Source organism: Anabrus simplex, chromosome 10, assembly GCF_040414725.1.
Source record: "Anabrus simplex isolate iqAnaSimp1 chromosome 10, ASM4041472v1, whole genome shotgun sequence".
Taxonomy (NCBI): domain Eukaryota; kingdom Metazoa; phylum Arthropoda; class Insecta; order Orthoptera; family Tettigoniidae; genus Anabrus; species Anabrus simplex.
Window position 1 is genome coordinate 38,475,687 of NC_090274.1, and position 17,260 is coordinate 38,492,946.

The 17,260-nt window shown below is 39.8% G+C and overlaps 1 protein-coding gene across 3 annotated transcripts in view; it reads left to right on the forward strand.

Moving 5' to 3' along the window:
- Positions 1 to 2,680: 2,680 nt before the first annotated feature.
- Oatp58Dc (Organic anion transporting polypeptide 58Dc) overlaps positions 2,681 to 17,260 on the forward strand; it is a 194,120-nt gene continuing 179,540 nt past the window's right edge. For all 3 annotated transcript variants that reach the window (XR_011018771.1, XR_011018770.1, XM_067154966.2), the window contains exons 1-3: positions 2,681 to 2,788; positions 3,891 to 4,197; positions 10,849 to 11,082. Coding sequence is in view for 1 of the 3 variants with exons in the window: in XM_067154966.2 (XP_067011067.2) it covers positions 3,903 to 4,197; positions 10,849 to 11,082 (529 nt within the window). In the remaining 2 variants the exon portion in view is untranslated. The remainder of the gene's footprint in view (positions 2,789 to 3,890; positions 4,198 to 10,848; positions 11,083 to 17,260) is intronic.

Genomic DNA, 17,260 nt, shown 5'->3' on the forward strand with positions numbered 1-17,260 from the left:
ATGGCGTTTTTCATGAAGTGGTAGTACTCAGAGGTAACGCAGATCCATTCTGAACATAGTGGATGCGACCGGTGGAATACACACGATGACCATTATCACAAACAACGCCCAGACCCGCAGTGCTTCTCGCATAATGATACTGCTCCTATGTAACGTAGACTCAATGGTTTCCCTCGCAAGCTGGTACTAGTCGCAGGTAAGAACGTGTTCCGCACGTAATGGTACTAAACACAAGTATTCTTATGGTTCTAATTTTATCATACCTTGGTCGCCCCTTTTAGTCGACTCTTACGACAAGCAGGAGATACCGTGGGTGGATTCTTCGTCTGCGTCCCCCTGACTGACTGACTGACTGACTGAACTGAATTCATTCATAAATGAACCACCAACTAGGGAGAGACCTCTTATGAATGAATGAATTAATTAATTAATTAATCAATTAATTAATCAATGAATGCTCTCAGCCTACTGTTACAGAACTTCAGTAGCTGAGGAACGAGTGTTATGTACATACTTGGTTACAAAACATACAGATATGATATTGAAGAGATTAATAATTTTCCGTATTTTTTCCTACTCAGATATGACCAATTTTAAACTATTTCATGCACGGGTAAAATCTGAAATGTTTAGTGTCTTATAAAAAATTATTGACTGTGAGTAATACGGTACCACCCAGATGGCAAGTAGTTCAGATGTGTAGACGGATGCTGCAATGGGAGAAGAAAAATTGCCTGTGTTTGCACGCTGAAGTATGCGAAACCAACCGAATCTGCAAATACAAATTATGTACCGTCAGTATAAATGTGGGCGTATTCTGACCAGGTAAATTCAATAAAGGCCATTGCATGTTTATTATTATTATTATTATTATTATTATTATTATTATTATTATTATTATTATTATTATTATTATTATTATTATTATTTCCAATGAGGTCTGCTAAGGACCACGTGGTCAATTTCAATTCAATTCTTCATACTTTGTTGTTTTCTCTTCCGTTCTGTCCAATATTCTTTCATCCTTTCACTATGCTGCTTCCTTCTGTCCTCGTACCACTGCGCACCAGGTTTCTTGTTCAATATTCCTTGGAATCCTTCCATACTTACTAACTTCTTTCTAAAAATCTCTCTCTACATAGTTTCTTCTCCTCTTATATTATTTATTTCTAAATCTTTCTTTACTTCTTGAATCCAGCTAGTTGTTGCCTTTTTGTCCCAAAGGTACTGGAAAATCCTTTTTTGTTAACCTGGAATCATCCATTCTGTAAATATGTCCAAAAAATTGCAATCTCCGTTTTCGTACGGTTTCTGTTACGTTTTATATGTTCCTGTATATTTCATCGTTGGATCTTAATTTCCATACTTCTGTTATTTTCATAGGGCTTTAGATTTTTCTCATGATTCTCATTTGGTACCTCAAGTTTATCTAATCTATAGTTCAGTACCAGGCATTCACTTGCATATAAGCATTCCGGTTTCACCACTGTAGTGTAATGCCTTATTTTAAGATTTTTAGATGGACACTTTTTGTTATGAAAATTCTTTGTGATACCATATGCTCTTTCCATTTTGTGTACTCTTTCTTCTACTGCAGATTTGTCTAAACCATTTTCTTGAATTATTTATCCCAAATATTTGAATTTCGTTGCTCTCTCCATTGGACCAATATCTGTTGCCAAACATTTTGGACCGTTCTTAATGTTTTTAATACATTCATATTATTATTATTATTATTATTATTATTATTATTATTATTATTATTATTATTATTATTAACGAAAATGCGTACAATGTGCAAAATACAAAAAATATATTACATTACTTTATTCCCAGTTTTTAATTGATATTTTATCTTTTACTGCAGAGATTTGCTTGATATCTTTCAGTGTTCATTTGCACAATTCACACACACTATTTTCATTCGGGTGATGGCTTTTTTCCTTTTTTTGCCAGAACTTGTTCATGAAAACCATGTGTGGCATAGCGCGTTATTACGTATCAAAGATCGTAATTTGCTTGTTTCCGATCACCCGCCATTATGGCGTCTGTTGAATAAAAGTCGTTCCAGATATAGCTGTGTATTTCTATGAGAATTTGGTGCATCTGCATTCTGATGTCTTCTATTTTAGTAAGACATAAGTCTTTCTTCATGGTGTTATCTTCTTGATACCCAGGATTCGTTTCATAGAACGAGATTTAACTTAATTTTACATTTATCCCAGATTATACGAATCCCGTAAGTTTCTATTGGTGCTATAGCTGTTTTATATAGTATCATTACTGCTTTTTTTGAAAGTTTTTGTGGTTGTTGAATGGTATTGATTGCTTTTATTGCTGATGTTTATCTGGGGCAGGTTTTTCTAGCAATTATCTCGGAACATATGCGGAGGCTATACTGTATATTATAAGAAGAGTTGCGTACAGCTATGCAGTACAAGAGCTCTTGTTTAAATCATTTACAGGATTGAATGGTGTGAAATCGTGCATTTTAAATACTCCTTTTTTAAATTTGAAATATGATGTGTCATTAAGATAAAGGAACTTTGTTGTATATATCTGTGACCTTCCTTCCAGGTTACATCAATGTATGCTGTGTACAGAGATGTGTGTGTGTATGTGTGGCTATGAGTAAACAATAGAGGGCAAAGTGTGAAACCATATATAACCAAGACGGACATGTCTAACACCAGTGCTGGGTCTTGACTACTGCAGCATTCGTCTCCTCGCATCATTGCCGTACACACAGACGGCAGCCACCATCATCACCGGATAAAACTGAATCTGAGTAATTCTCTCTCTCTTCATTAACTATTTCAATATTCATTTAATATATAAGAAAGAAGTTTCGAGAGCATCTTCTTTTTAAAAACTGAAAAATGAAATTTTCTATATTATTTTGCTGACAATCTATTTAATTGAAATTGTTTGCGTTATAAAAATTATCACTCTACTAAAGAAATTTAAATTTAAATTTGTGTAAAATATTTATGTAGCCTTCCTAAAAGAAATGTGCATGATATTTAAATTAATGGTTTTTTTCCTAACTGCGCTATAGCAAATCAATGATTCATTCTTAATTTTGTGTGAAATTAACAAAATTAATTACTTTTTTAGATTTTCCTCCAAACAAAGTAATTTAAAACTAAAATTGTGAGTGTTCTAAACAGTGTGGTACAGGAATAAATATAACTATTTATCATTCGATTTCTTAAAATTTCTAGGAATTAGTTACCGCATGTGGATTTTTCATTTAGGCATAATCAATTTTAAAGTGAAAATTGCGTATTATAAACAGTGTGGTGATAAATGAAGGCGTACAGATAACTATTCATCAATAACAATTTTGTATATTTTCTCTTTCTGGGGTTTTTAAATTTTTTTAAAATTAATCATCTTTTGCAGATTTTCTAAATGTTAAAAATTACAATTATGAGTTTTTAAAAACAGCGTCGAGTTTAGTATAAGTGTAAATATAGGTATCTATCGTTAGAAACCATTTTGTACAATTTTCCTTTGAGTTCTTCAAATTTCAAAAAAGTAGTTACCTTTTGTGGATTTTCTTTTAAGCGCAATAAATTTTAGAATTAAAATTGTGTCTTCAAACCAGCGTGGTGACTAATATAGACATAAGTGTAACTATTGATGATATTAGTAATTTGTCCTTAGTGCTCTTAAAATTTCTAAAAATTAGGGTGGAATTTCTTCCAGACAAAATAATTTTCAGAATTAATAGTGTGCGTGCAAAAATAGCAGGCTTAAACATAACCATTAACCACATTAATAATAATTTTGTATACATCAATGGAGTGTTTAAAATTTGACTAGTATCTTTTTCTTTAAATTGAAATTAGTTTTGTAAGAATAATTGCTTAAAATTACTTTAAAAGAACTCTGTGACCATGACGACAACGACGACAAACAACGTGTCTTCCAAACCCATACCACGTGTACCAACCACCCCGGAAGAGGAAAAGGAACTACTTGAGGAGCTGTACAGAGACCACCCTCTGACAGAAGAAACAACATGCGGGATAGGACCTTTCAGAGCTCAGTGGATGCAGAGGTTCGCCAACAAAAAGGCATTCGTCTTCCTATATGGTCTCTTAGGATGTATTTTCTCGGCCAGCCACGCCTACTTCAACGGTACCATCACGACATTAGAAAAACGCTTCAAGATACCTAGCAGAACTACAGGTAAGTTTAAGAACATTCCTTATAATTAAAGCCCGGATTTTCATGCGGTAATAGGTTAGATTGCAAACTAATCTTGTTAGTAGGAAATGTCGGCCACCCGCTCTTCCATAAAGTAGAAAGAGTAACACAAATTATAGGGGTTCTGATGGGCCGGACCCCTAATGATTATGCAAACCTCACAGCATAATGGTTGTGAAGGTAGACTATACTTGCTTCTCGCTTCAGTAAGTTTGCATTCTAACCTATTAATGCATAAAATTCCGGGCTGTACTTATAATCTTATTGTTTTTAAGTTGTAGTTTGCACTAAATACACTACAATTTTGAGGGGAGAAAAATGCCTACGTACATCAGTATAGACCGTTATGCCTTTCAGCGTTCAGTCTGCAAGCCTCTGTGAATTTACTAAATGTCGCCACAAACCTCTATTTGTTAGTGGATATGTAGTAAACAGTCTGACCCATGCGGACGACTTGGTCTTAATGGCAGATTGTACCGAAAGCCTGCAGTCTAGTATCTCGGAACTTGAAATTAGGTGCAATGAGTATGGTATGAAAATTAGCCTTTTGAAGACTAAATTGATGTCAGTAGGTAAGAAATTCAAGAGATTGGTGATACAAAACTGGAACAGGTAGATAATTTCAAGTATTTAGGGTGTGTGTTCTCCCAGGATGGTAATATAGTGAGATTGAATCAAGGTGCAGTAAATGTAAGGCAGTGAGCTCACAGTTGCGATCAACAGTATTCTGTAGAAAGGAAGTCAGCTCCCAGACGAAACTAGCTTACATCGGTCTGTTTTCAGTCCAACTTTGCTTTACGGGAGCGAAAGTTGGGTGGACTCACGATATCTTATGAATAAGTTAAAAGTGACAGGCATGAAAGTAGCGAGAATGAATGCTGGTACAAACAGGTGGAAACAATGGCAGGAGGGTACTCGGAATGAGGAGATAAAGGCTAATTTAGGAATGAACTCTATGGATGAAGCTGTACGCATAAACCGGCTCGGTGGTGGGGAAAAGGAAATGAATATGATTTTTCACACATTATATTATAGCTTCCACACAAGCATATCATTTTTTGCCGGGCTGAGTGGCTCAGACGGTTCAGGCGCTGGCCTTCTGACCCCAACTTGGCAGGTTCGATCCTGGCTCAGTCCAGTGGTATCTGAAAGTGCTCAAATACCTCAGCCTCGTGTCGGTAGATTTACTGACACGTAAAAGAACTCCTAAGGGATAAAATTTCGGCACCTTCGCGTCTCTGAAAACCGTCAAAAACTAGTTAGTGGGACGTAAAAAACAGTTGCTATCTACTTCTTCTTCTTCTTCTTTTCTTCGTCTTATTCTTATTCAATACTTTTTCCACATCTGTGGAGTCGCGGGTGCGAACATGGGGATTTGGCCCTGTTTTAAGGCCAGATGCCCATCCTGATGCCAACCCTACTTGGAGGAATGTAATCACTATTGCAAGTTTCTGTGGTGGTTGGTAGTGTGGTGTGTTTTCTGAATATGAACAGGAGAGTGTTGGGGAAGACACAAACATACAACTCCGAGCCAGAAGAATTAATCAGAAGCGATTAAAATCTCCGACCCGGCCGGAATTCAAACCTGAGAACCTCTGAACCGAAGGGAAGTAAGCTAACCATTCACCCAGGAGTCGCACCTTACAAACATGCATACATATATTTATTGGACAGAAACAGCTTCAAGGAATGAACATGGTTTTTTTTTTTCGATAATTGGAGAAGCATCATAGATTATTTTGAAATATATTTTCCTTACTATGATAGGTGATCACAGAAAAAGCTTTAAAATGGTAGTAAGCTATAATATAATTTCTCGTAACTTCCATTGCTTAACCTTAAAAAGATGGTATTGGTGGTGGTGATTATTGTTTTAAGAGGAAATACAACTAGGCAAGCAACTTTTACTAACCCTAATCACAAGGGGGGGGGGGAATAGAGGGGGTCAGACATTTCGAAAAATGAATATATCGAATGGAAAATTCTAAATTCCCATGGAGGGAATTAGATATTTTTCACCAATAGAGCATGTCAAAAAAATGTCAAAAACATATCAGATGTAATGCTCTTCAGGCGTTTGCTCTATTAACCAGCGTTTCGTCTTAGGTCTGACACTAGACTCATCAGAGTGGTATGTGTCAGACCCTACCCACTGACGCTGGGGTGTATGCAGGTGAACTTATCAGAAGCCCTTATAAGAGACACAGTCTGATAACTGCATACGGGAGATAAATCTCCACAATGGAATTATTGCCCGCCTAGCAATTCCGAATGGAAAATTCTAAATTTCCATGGAGGGAATTAGATATTTTTCACCAATAGAGCATGAAAAAAAATGTCAAAAACATATCAGATGTAAGGCTTTTCAGGCGTTTGCTCTATTAACCAGCGTTTTGTCTTAGGTCTGACACTAGACTCATCAGAGGAAGACTCACCGAAGGAAGACAAGGGCCACGAAACATGTGAAAATGAAAGACTCCCCAGTCCTCGCAAACCTAATGCCGGAAAGTGGGGAACTGACAAGGAGGAGGAAGAAAATCCAGCACTCAGCTAAGGGCCCCATGGCTGCCAACCCAAGCTCTCAAGTTAAGAGTCCCTGAGGCCACAGGGAGGAGGTACAGTGATACAGTGGATGCCATTCTACCGTCCTTACTCCCAGGAGGATATCCTCAGGAAACCGAATGAGTCTTTGTTTTTATGTGCATAAAATAGTTTTCTTTCGAGAGATAGTAGATTCGAATCCCATTGTCGGCAGCTCTGAAGATGGTTTTCCATGGTTTTCCATTTTCACACCAGGCAAATGCTTGGGCTGTACCTTTATTAATCCCCCTCTGGGTGGGGGCGGTAGAATAACGCCCACGGTATCCAGTGCCTGTCATAAGAGGCGACTAAAAGAGGCCCCAAGGGCTCTGAACTTTAGAGCGTGGGTTGGCGACCACGTGACCCTTAGCGGAGTCCTGGCATTGCTTCCGCTTACTTCTGCCAGGCTCCTCACTTTCATCTATGCTATCCGACCTTCCTTGGTCAACACTTGTTCTTTTCCGACACCGATGCTATTAGGTTTGCGTCTTTCATTGTCACGACCTTCGTGGCCCTTACCTTTCTTTGACCGACACCTTCATTTTTCGAAATGTCTGATCCCTTCCATTTTTTCTCTCTGATTAGTAATATATAGAGGATAGTCGCCCAGTTGTACTTCCTGTTAAAACAGCACCTTAATTGAGGCCACAGCTGCTTCCTTCCCATTCCTAAGCCTTTCCTATCCCGTCGTCAGTGCGACGTAAAGCAAATAGCAAAAAAAAAAATTGGCAGACATGAAACTAGAGATAATTATCGCTTGTACAAACAGGTGAGAACAATGGCAGCTGGGTACTTTGAATGAGGAGATAAAAGCTAAATTAGGAATGAACTCGATAAATGAAGCTGTAGGCCTATCCAAAAAACCGGTTTCGGTGTTGGGTTCATGTGAGGCGAATGGAGAACAAGGTGGTGGTGGTGGTGGTGGTGGTGGTGGTGGTGGTGGTGGTGGTGGTGGTGGTGGTGGTGGTGGTGGTGGTGGTGGTGGTGGTGGTGGTGGTGGTGGTGGTGGTGGTGGTGGTGGTGGTGGTTGTTGTTGTTTTAAGAGGAAGTTCAAATGGGCAACCATCCTCTATCAACGCAAATCAGAGAGAAAAAAAGTAGAACGGGCCAGACGCTTCGAAAATTGAAGATATTGGCCAATGAAAGACAAGGGCTACGAGGGCGTGAAAATTGAAACACTCCCCAGCCATCGCAAACGTATTGCCTTGGGGGACGGACAAGAACAATAGTTTACAAAGCGAGGTCGGCTACGATAGATGAAAGTGAGGAGCCTGGCACAAGTAAGTGGAAACAGTGCCAGGACTCGGCTAAGGGTTGCATGGCCGGCAACCCACGCACCCAAATTAGAGCACCTGCGCCCCATTTCAGTCGCCCCTTATGACAGGCAAGGGATACCGTGGATGCTATTCTACGACCTTCTTCTTCTACTTCATGTGTCATGTCCTCGCCGAACGTTGGCGATCAGTGGCATAATCTGTTGTTTGTTCATAGCTGTTCTGAACAGAGCAAGCTTTCTCACCCTAAACCACTGGCTCAAGTTGCCTACTTCTCCCCGGACCACTTTTTCCATTAATTTTCCCTTGGAGTATTACTTGCAGAAGGTGGTATTTACTGTTCCGCACCATATGACCAAAATATTCTAGCTTCCTTCTCTTGATTAAATTGAAATAACAAATAACGTAGTTCAACCTATTCAATACAAGTAAGTAAGAAATGTAGTGTTACATTCCTATTTAATTATAAGCGGAAGCAGTACCGGTTTCGACCCCAATCTGGGTCATCATCAGCCGAATAAAATGCAAGAACAATGCATAGGTAAATAAGAAATTAAAGAATGAGTATTTTGCAAAAACAGCTGAAGAAGCAGTATGAGATAATGTGGACTGGCACTACGCGATTTAAAATCGTAAAATCTAGAAGAAGAAGTAGAAATTCAGTCACTTACATGAAGTAAGGCGCAATCTTCTGAATAGTAGCGCAACACATGCAGAGTTCGGCACTGTGCCTCAAAATGTTTATGAGAAGAGCTGAACACTTAAGTGAGCCAGGTTGCATGTACTATCAGGCGCGAAGTCACAACACAATTTAATAAATAGGAAGTTCCAAAATTGTATATAAGTCGAAGACGAGTCGCTTGATTGACGCAAATTGCTAGCTCCTGAAGATCAGCGCAACATATTCAATGTCCGGCACTGTAATTGTTTCAGTTAGTTGTCAATTTAGAATTTTTGAGAAAAAGAATTAGGAAGTCAAATAGGATATTGGGTTTTTCATAAATACCGTTTAAATTGCAATTAGGGTTGAAGTATTGGTCAAGGTGAATAAAACAATTTTCAGTAGTGTTTAAAAGGGGGCCTTTGTTAATGATTTTAAGTATTTTTTGTCTTTTTCAATATTGGTGAAATTATGCTTGGAGTCTTGTATGTGTTGTCCTATAGCAGATAATCTGTTGTATTTAATGGCGTTGATATGTTCAGAGTATCCGATGTTATAGTTGCGGCCAGTTTTTCCGACGTACGAGGTAATGAGAATTTCTTGTTCTTTGCTCATACGGTGCAAAACGTCTATATTGGTCCGTTTAGTTGTCCAAGGTATCTTCAGCTTCCTTCGGTACGTCCACATTTCAAATGCTTGCACCAACTTGCAATGCCACCAACCCCCCAGAGGGAGTGAATGGGGAAAGGAAGGTTACCCAGGATAATAATGCACTCTGTCATGGAAGGTAAGAGAAGTAGAGGGAGGCCAAGATGACGATGGTTAGACTCAGTTTCTAATGATGGAAAGATGAGAGGTATGGAAAACTAAACGAGACCTCAGACCTAGTTACAAAGAGAGGTTAGTACAGGTGTTTAGTAAATTCACAGGGACTTGCATACTGAACTCTGGAAGGTATACCAGTAAATGAGGACATAATATGCAAAATCCGCCAAGTCCAATTTCTGACATTTTGAAGCTGTATACGACATTGTAAGTGCAATGGAGAATTCTTTGGTTATATTTTATTACTTATAAGCAAAACCTGCCATTTTATGTTATGAATGGATGTAGAAATTTTCGGTTTCAAGCAATAATCGCCAAGTCCACAGGAGCCAATGAAGCTGCTTATCTATCTCACGTGACATAGTTCTTAGGTTTCATTTTACAGAGGTTTTTCAGGTCGTAAGACCACATATATTTGTTTAAATTACGAAGAAAAATATTAATAACATGGAAGATTGTTCTGTTAAAATTAATTCCATGTCAAATCAAGAGAAAAACAAACAGTGGAGTTATAGATCAGGATGAAGCACATTACTGCACTTATCTGAAAGTATTCTCAAGAAGGGATAGAGATTTAGAAGCAATATTCTTCCAAATGGAGTCCAAGTGAAAAAAGAAAAGTTCAGACACAGACAACCTACTGAAAAAGCAATAGAATGGAATAGCAAGAAATGGAGAGTCTCAAATTCTACAAGGACCTCATCGATGCTACCAAAGAAAATCTACCTGAATTAGTGGAAGATGAGCCTGCCTGTGAAGAAAACGGGAGTGAATGTGTGCCTGATCTGAGAGTTTAAAACAATCTGAATGTGTTTCGATTGTAAGATCTATTTGATGAACCATAACTAATTCAATTAAAACATTATTCTTGAATTTACATTTGTAAAAAAAAAGTTTTTTATTATTAAAATATTTCATTGTTAACGCAAAATACTTGATTGCAGAGACTTAGCGTCTCATTCATTTACATGACAGAAAGAATTTTGAATTGATAATTACTATCATGTTGCAACCAAAACCCTCCAAGTCAAAAATAAAATTCACTTTTACAGCAAAAATAATAGGTATATGTTTAGGCTATTTTTCTTTTATCATATTATTTTCAAACCCCTTACATATCTCTTGTCCAATACATACACGATAAGAACAAATTGTAAAGCAGAGGCACGTTTTTCTCAATTTCTGAAAGTTTTGTCAATGTGTTCTCAAATAATGAAGATGTATGTATGTGAGTATTTTAATTCATTATTTATTTAATTTTCCTTGTGGAATAATACACGTGTCGTATTGCAGGTATAATTACGGTGGGAAATGACATGAGTCAGCTGTTAATCTCGGTATTCATCTCGTACTACGCTGGACGCAGACATCGACCTCGCTGGATCGCGCTTGGTATCTATACCGTGGTCCTGTTCTGTATCCTGACCGCTCTTCCTCACATTCTATACGGCCCAGGAGAGGATGCTCTCGCCCTGACACTGGAATATGGAGCCGTCGTGGATCGCAACACCAGTACAGAACTCATGAGTAAGTCATTAAACCTTAAAACACTATATTCTTTTGTCGGCACAATATGCATTCATTATGCAGATGAGGCCAAATAAATAATAATAATAATAATAATAATAATAATAATAATAATAATAATAATAATAATAATAATAATGTCCGCTTCTGTGGTGTAGTGGTTAGCATAATTAGCTGCCACACCTGGAGACCCGGGTTCGATTCCCAGCACTGCCACGAAATTTGAAAAGTGTTGCGAGGGCTGGAACGGAATCCACTCAGACTCGGGAGGTCAACTGAGTAGATGAGTGTTCAATTCTCGCCTCAGCCATCCTCGAAGTGGTTTTCCGTGGTTTCCCACTTCTCCTCCAGACAAATGCCGGGATGGTACCTCACTTAAGGCCACGGCCGCCTCCTTCCCTCTTCCTTATCTATCCCTTCCAATTTTCCCATTCCGCTACAACGCCCCCCTGTTCGGTATAAGAGGTGAGACCGCCTGGGCGAGACACTGGTCGTCCTCCCCAGTTGTATCCCCCGACCCAAAGTCTCACGCTCCAGGACACTGCCCCTGAGGCGGTAGAGATTGGATCCCTCGCGGAAAAACCAACCCTGGACAGCAAACAGATTAAGAAAAAAAGAAATAAAGAAAGAAAGAAAGAAAGAAAGAAAGAAAGAAAGAAAGAAAAGAAAGAATAATAATATGAACATTGATGTTCTCACGGCTCGTACTTGTAGGCATGATATGGGCTTTTTGGGCTTATGCCGTGTCAAGAAAATAAGGTGAAAGTCTTTACATTTCTCTGGAAACTTTTCTCAGCGTCTTCAAATAATAATAATAATAATAATAATAATAATAATAATAATAATAATAATAATAATAATAATAATAATAATAAAGCCTCCGTGGCTCAGACGGCAGCGCGTCGGCCTCTCACCGCTGGATACCGTGGTTCAAATCCCGGTCCCTCCATGTGAGATTTGTGCTGGACAAAGCGGAGGCGGGACAGGTTTTTCTCCGGGTACTCCGGTTTTCCCTGTCATCTTTCATTCCAGCAACACTCTCCATTCTCATTTCATAGCATCTATCACTCATTACTAAAAATCACTTTGGGAGTGGCGACCCCATCGTACTAATAGCCTATATCTGATTCATTCATTCCATCCCTGACCCGGTCAATGACTGGAAAACAGGTTGTACGTTTTCATTTTTTTTCAATAATAATAATAATAATAATAATAATAATAATAATAATAATAATAATAGGCTTTATTGCACTGTTAGAAGACCAGAGGCTTTATCACGCAGCAGAATTCCTTAATATGAACAAGAAAGGCCTGATAGAAAAACTGGAAATTAAAGAAAGAAAGAAAGAAAGAAAGAAAGAACGATAGATAGATAGATAGATAGATAGATAGATAGATAGATAGATAGATAGATAGATAGATAGATAGATAGAACTTAAGGAAAATTCTGGCCAGAAGACCCTTGATGTCATGCGGAGAAGGAGAATTGCTTTTATGCCCACTTGCTAAGAATAAAACCAACACGATTAAAGATAAGAAGAGCCAGAAAACTTGGTCAAGGAAGTGAAAAGGGATCTACAGGAGGTGGGGATCACTTAAGAAGAATGGAACCCACTCAGAAAGAAACTAAAAGACCTCCATGGTTTTCAAGAAAGGCCAAAGTTGAAGACGAGAAAGATGTGGACGGCGGAAAGAAAAGAGCAACACCGGAAATGAACGAATGAACGAATAATAATAATAATAATAATAATAATAATAATAATAATAATAATAATAATAATAATAATAATAAAAACGTCTACCTCTTATCGAGTGAATTGGTCGTGAACTGTGAGCTTGCATTCGGAAGATAGGGGGGTCGAATCTCACCGTCGGTAGCTCTGAATCTGTGAGTCATTAATCATTACCCCAGATGAGTGCGACAAGCTTCGGCAGCCGACACAGTTCCTATCATCGTCTCTAGATGGGGGCTTCATTCATTCCATTCCTGACTCCGTTAATTGACTGGAAACAGGCAGTGGACTTCCATTTTCAGAAGTTTAAATGGCGCAGAATGCTGAGGGAGTGTTTAATGGCATCGATTACGATCTCTGTCAACATGTTGTGCTGGTTCTCCCCATGCATATTCTTAATAGTAATAATGTTATTTGCTTTACGTCCCACTAACTACTTTCACGGTTTTCGGAGACGCCGAGGTGCCGGACTTTAGTCCCGCAGGAGTTCTTTTACGTGCCAGCAAATCTACCGACACGAGGCTGTCGTATTTGAGCACCTTCAAATACCACCGGACTGAGCCAGGATCGAACCTGCCAAGTTGGGGTTAGAAGGCCAGCGCCTTAACCGTCTGAGCCACTCAGCCCGGCTTGGATATTCTTTTACACAGCCTCTGCTTCCTAATGGCAGTCCCCTCACTGACCAGCACTCATGAGGGATGTTGTATTTCCCAATAGAACAAGTGACGCGTGGCTCGTAGGTGCTCCTTTTTTTTCTCGTCAAGCTCTGTGGCCTGGGCTATATTTGTCTCAAATCGCACGGTTCGATCGATAACCACAGCTTTACGTCTCCGACGGTGAATGTCAGCTGTCCTTATAGAAGCACTGGGACGCGAGGGGAGACACTCCTTCGTACACGCGTGCACAGAAAGGTGCCCCGACATGAACAATCAAAGCTGCCCCACTCCAGTATTAAAAAGGAGGGGAGATAGTGAACGGGTAGTGCTGAAGGCACAGTGTATGTATTGTTATACATCCGCCACTGTGCCCATTTCAATCACAACAGTCTTGTAGCGGGCTGTCTACCCGCAGCAATGTGTTAAGCGAGGAGATGAGGGGGGATGCCATGCTTTGTTTATATCGGGGCACCATTTCTGTGCGTGCGTGTACACTCCCCACCTGAGTTCTCTTAAAGCGCACGCAAAGGATGACCTTATTCTGTGATGGCACAAGTTTTGGAGTAATTTGCCCTTGCAAGCAAAGCCCAGCATATAGTCCAGGGTTTGATGATGATGACGGTGGTGGTGGTTATTTTAAGACGAAGTACAACTGGGCAACCATCCTTTATTAACACTAATAAGAGGGAAAACTGGAGAGGATACAAAACTTCGAAAAATGAATGTATCGGCCAAAGAATGACTCGGGCAATGGCGGGCGTGAAAATGAGACTCCCTAGGCCTAGAATGCTGTAATACCCCCCAGGGTCTGAAAAGAAGAAGAATTTGCTAAGAGAGGTAGGAGAGGATAGATGAAAGTGACAATCATGGCACAAGTAAGTGGAGGAAATGCCATGACTCAGCTAAGATCCCCGTGGCTGCCAACCCTCGCTTCCAATTCAAGAGTCTCTGGGGCTAATCAAGGGTCTTGATCTCTCTACAGTGTTGATGATGGCTTTCCCCATAATTGGAGATTGCCTAGACTGGCAAAGCTTGCAAAAGTATTAAATTTATATAATATTTAAAAAAGAAAATTATATGCCTAGCTTAACTGATTTACTTTCAAGAGGTTTAACATCACCCTGACACATCGAAAGTTTTCGGCGACACAAGGATTGATAACGACTAATGTGACGTCACTTCCGCCACGCATCTTATCGCGTCACGTCACACAAATTTTCGGATAACCCCAACCCCAACCACCACCACCACCACCACCACCACCACCACCACCACCACAGCCAAAATATATATTCAAGACAAAAGAATAAAACTGTGAACGACTGCTAGGGTTACACTTCCGTTACACACATTTTGTGACGCTAACTGCTGTAACGCAAATCTTCAGATGACCTCCAGACAGGACATTTCTTTCGAAAACTGAAAATAAGAACTGTTGCAAAGAGGTCTGAAGAACGAAGAACAGCGTTCTCCACTACGATGAAGAAGTACTGACAAGTGACATGTGCAGGAATAAAAAATAATAATAATAACGGCAATGCCATGGTACGTTAATGTCAAGAAAGATCTTAAAGAACTGGGCATACAAACAGAAGATGCACAAGACCGATATCTTTTCAGAACAGCCAGCAAGACTTTTGGAACTTGCCCGGATGAAAAACGGGTAACTGGTGCTAAATGGACAGAAGAACGTCGTGGTAAACACAGTGAGCTAATGAAGACGATGTGGATCAAGCGAAAAATGAACAATGGTCAGAATGTAAAGTGAGGCTTATCGTGGTTCCCAGTTGCCGATTAGTGAAGTTGAATGAATGAATGAATGAATGAATGAATGAATGAATGAATGAATAAATAATAACAATTGGTTAACATCCTTTCTTCTTCTTCTTCTTCTTCTTTATCCGTTTACCATCCAGGCTCGGTTTTTACCTCGGACTCAGCGAGGGATCTCACCTCTACCGCCTCAAGGGCAGTGTCCTGGAGCTTCAGACTCTGGGTCGGGGGATACAACTGAAGAGGTTGAACAGTACCTCGCCCACCTGCTATGCTGAACAGGGGCCTTGCGGGGGGATGGGAAGATTGGAATGGATAGACAAGGAAGAGGGAAGAAAGCGGCCGTGGCATTAACTTAGGTACAATCCCGGCATTTGCCTGGAGAAGAAATGGGAAATCACGGAAAGCCACTTCCAGGATGGCTGAGGTGGGAATCGAACCCAGCTCTACTCAGTTGACCTCCCGAGGCTGAGTGGACCCCGTTCCAGCCCTCATACCACTCTTCAAATTTCGTGGTAGAGCCGGGATTCGAGCCCGGGCCTGCGGGGGTGGCAGCTAATCACACTAACCACTACACTACAGAGGCGGACTACCATCCTTTCACTCGCTAAAAATAATAAGGGATTGTATGGTGTTGAAAATTTTGCGGCTCAGGAGATCTTTACAGTTCTGAAAGTCAACAGCACGGAGATAACGCAATTAAACACTATCTGTCAAAAAATCTTTTCGAATACATAGAGTAATAATTATCATCTTGTTATGTGTATATCTACGTAAAGCGTATCCTGTAACGAGGGAAGCCCACTTAGATTTTATCAGAGTCTAAAGTTCAAAGCGTTCAAAGACCTCAGAATAAGTGTAGTATGGAGATCGTACACTCAAGGAATGTTTGATTTATGTTGTGGCCGAAAGACAACTCACATGGACTCTCACTGTTGCTTTACTATATCACGGTCAATGATCCCATATACTCAACACTAGTGATGCTGGTGCTTATTACTGTTTTAAGAGGAAGTACAGTACAACTGGGGAACCATCCCCTCTCTAACACTAAATCGAAGGAAAATTGTTGAGGTCCGACACTTCGAAGAATGAAGGTATCGGCAAAACAAAACGAGGGGCCACGAAGGGCGTGAAAAAATATATTTTTTTTTTGACAGTTGCTTTACGTCGGACCGGCACAGAAAGGTTTTATGGCGACGATGAGACAGGAAAAGGCTAGGAGTGGAAGGAAGCGGCCGTGGCCTTAATTAAGGTACAGCCCCAGCATTTGAATGGAGTGAAAATGGGAAACCACGGAAAACGATTTTCAGGGTTGCCGACAGTGGGGTTCGAACCTACTATCTCCCGAATACTGGATACTGGCCGCACTTAAGCGACTGCAGCTATCGAGCCCAGTGGCGTGAAAATAAAAGAAAAGAACTAGAGTTGATCAAGGGAGGTCAGATAGGAAAGATGCAAGTGTGGGTACTAGCACAAATAAATAGAATCAATGTTAGACTCAGCTAGGGGTAACCGTGGTCACCAACCCACGTTCCGAAGTTGGACTCCCCTTGTCTCCATTTTAGTCACCTCTTACGACAGCAGGGAATACCGTGGAGGTATTCTACCGCCCCCACTCACAGGGAGTTTGGTCAGAAGTTTCTAGAATCAGGGACTAATAATTTTACTATAGATCACGATACGATCTTCTCATCACTTTCCACATTGTCTACCTTCGTTTTACAAAACAAGACAAAGGATAACGACGGAAAGAAAGTCAATTGAAATTTAATTTGAGAAGAAAACCCTGGGAATTTGAAATATAGATATGAGCAGTTTGGCACCTACTCTGAAATAGATAATTTAGAAAGAGATCGCCCTAAGAATATACTTCAATTTCTTAAGACTTACACGGCACTTTCTCCATATATCAACATAAATACAAAAACTTTTTACGTTCTTTGTAAAGGGGACATTTCTGTGGAATTGTCTGACTCCATGGCTAAATGGTTAGCAAGCTGACCTTTAGTC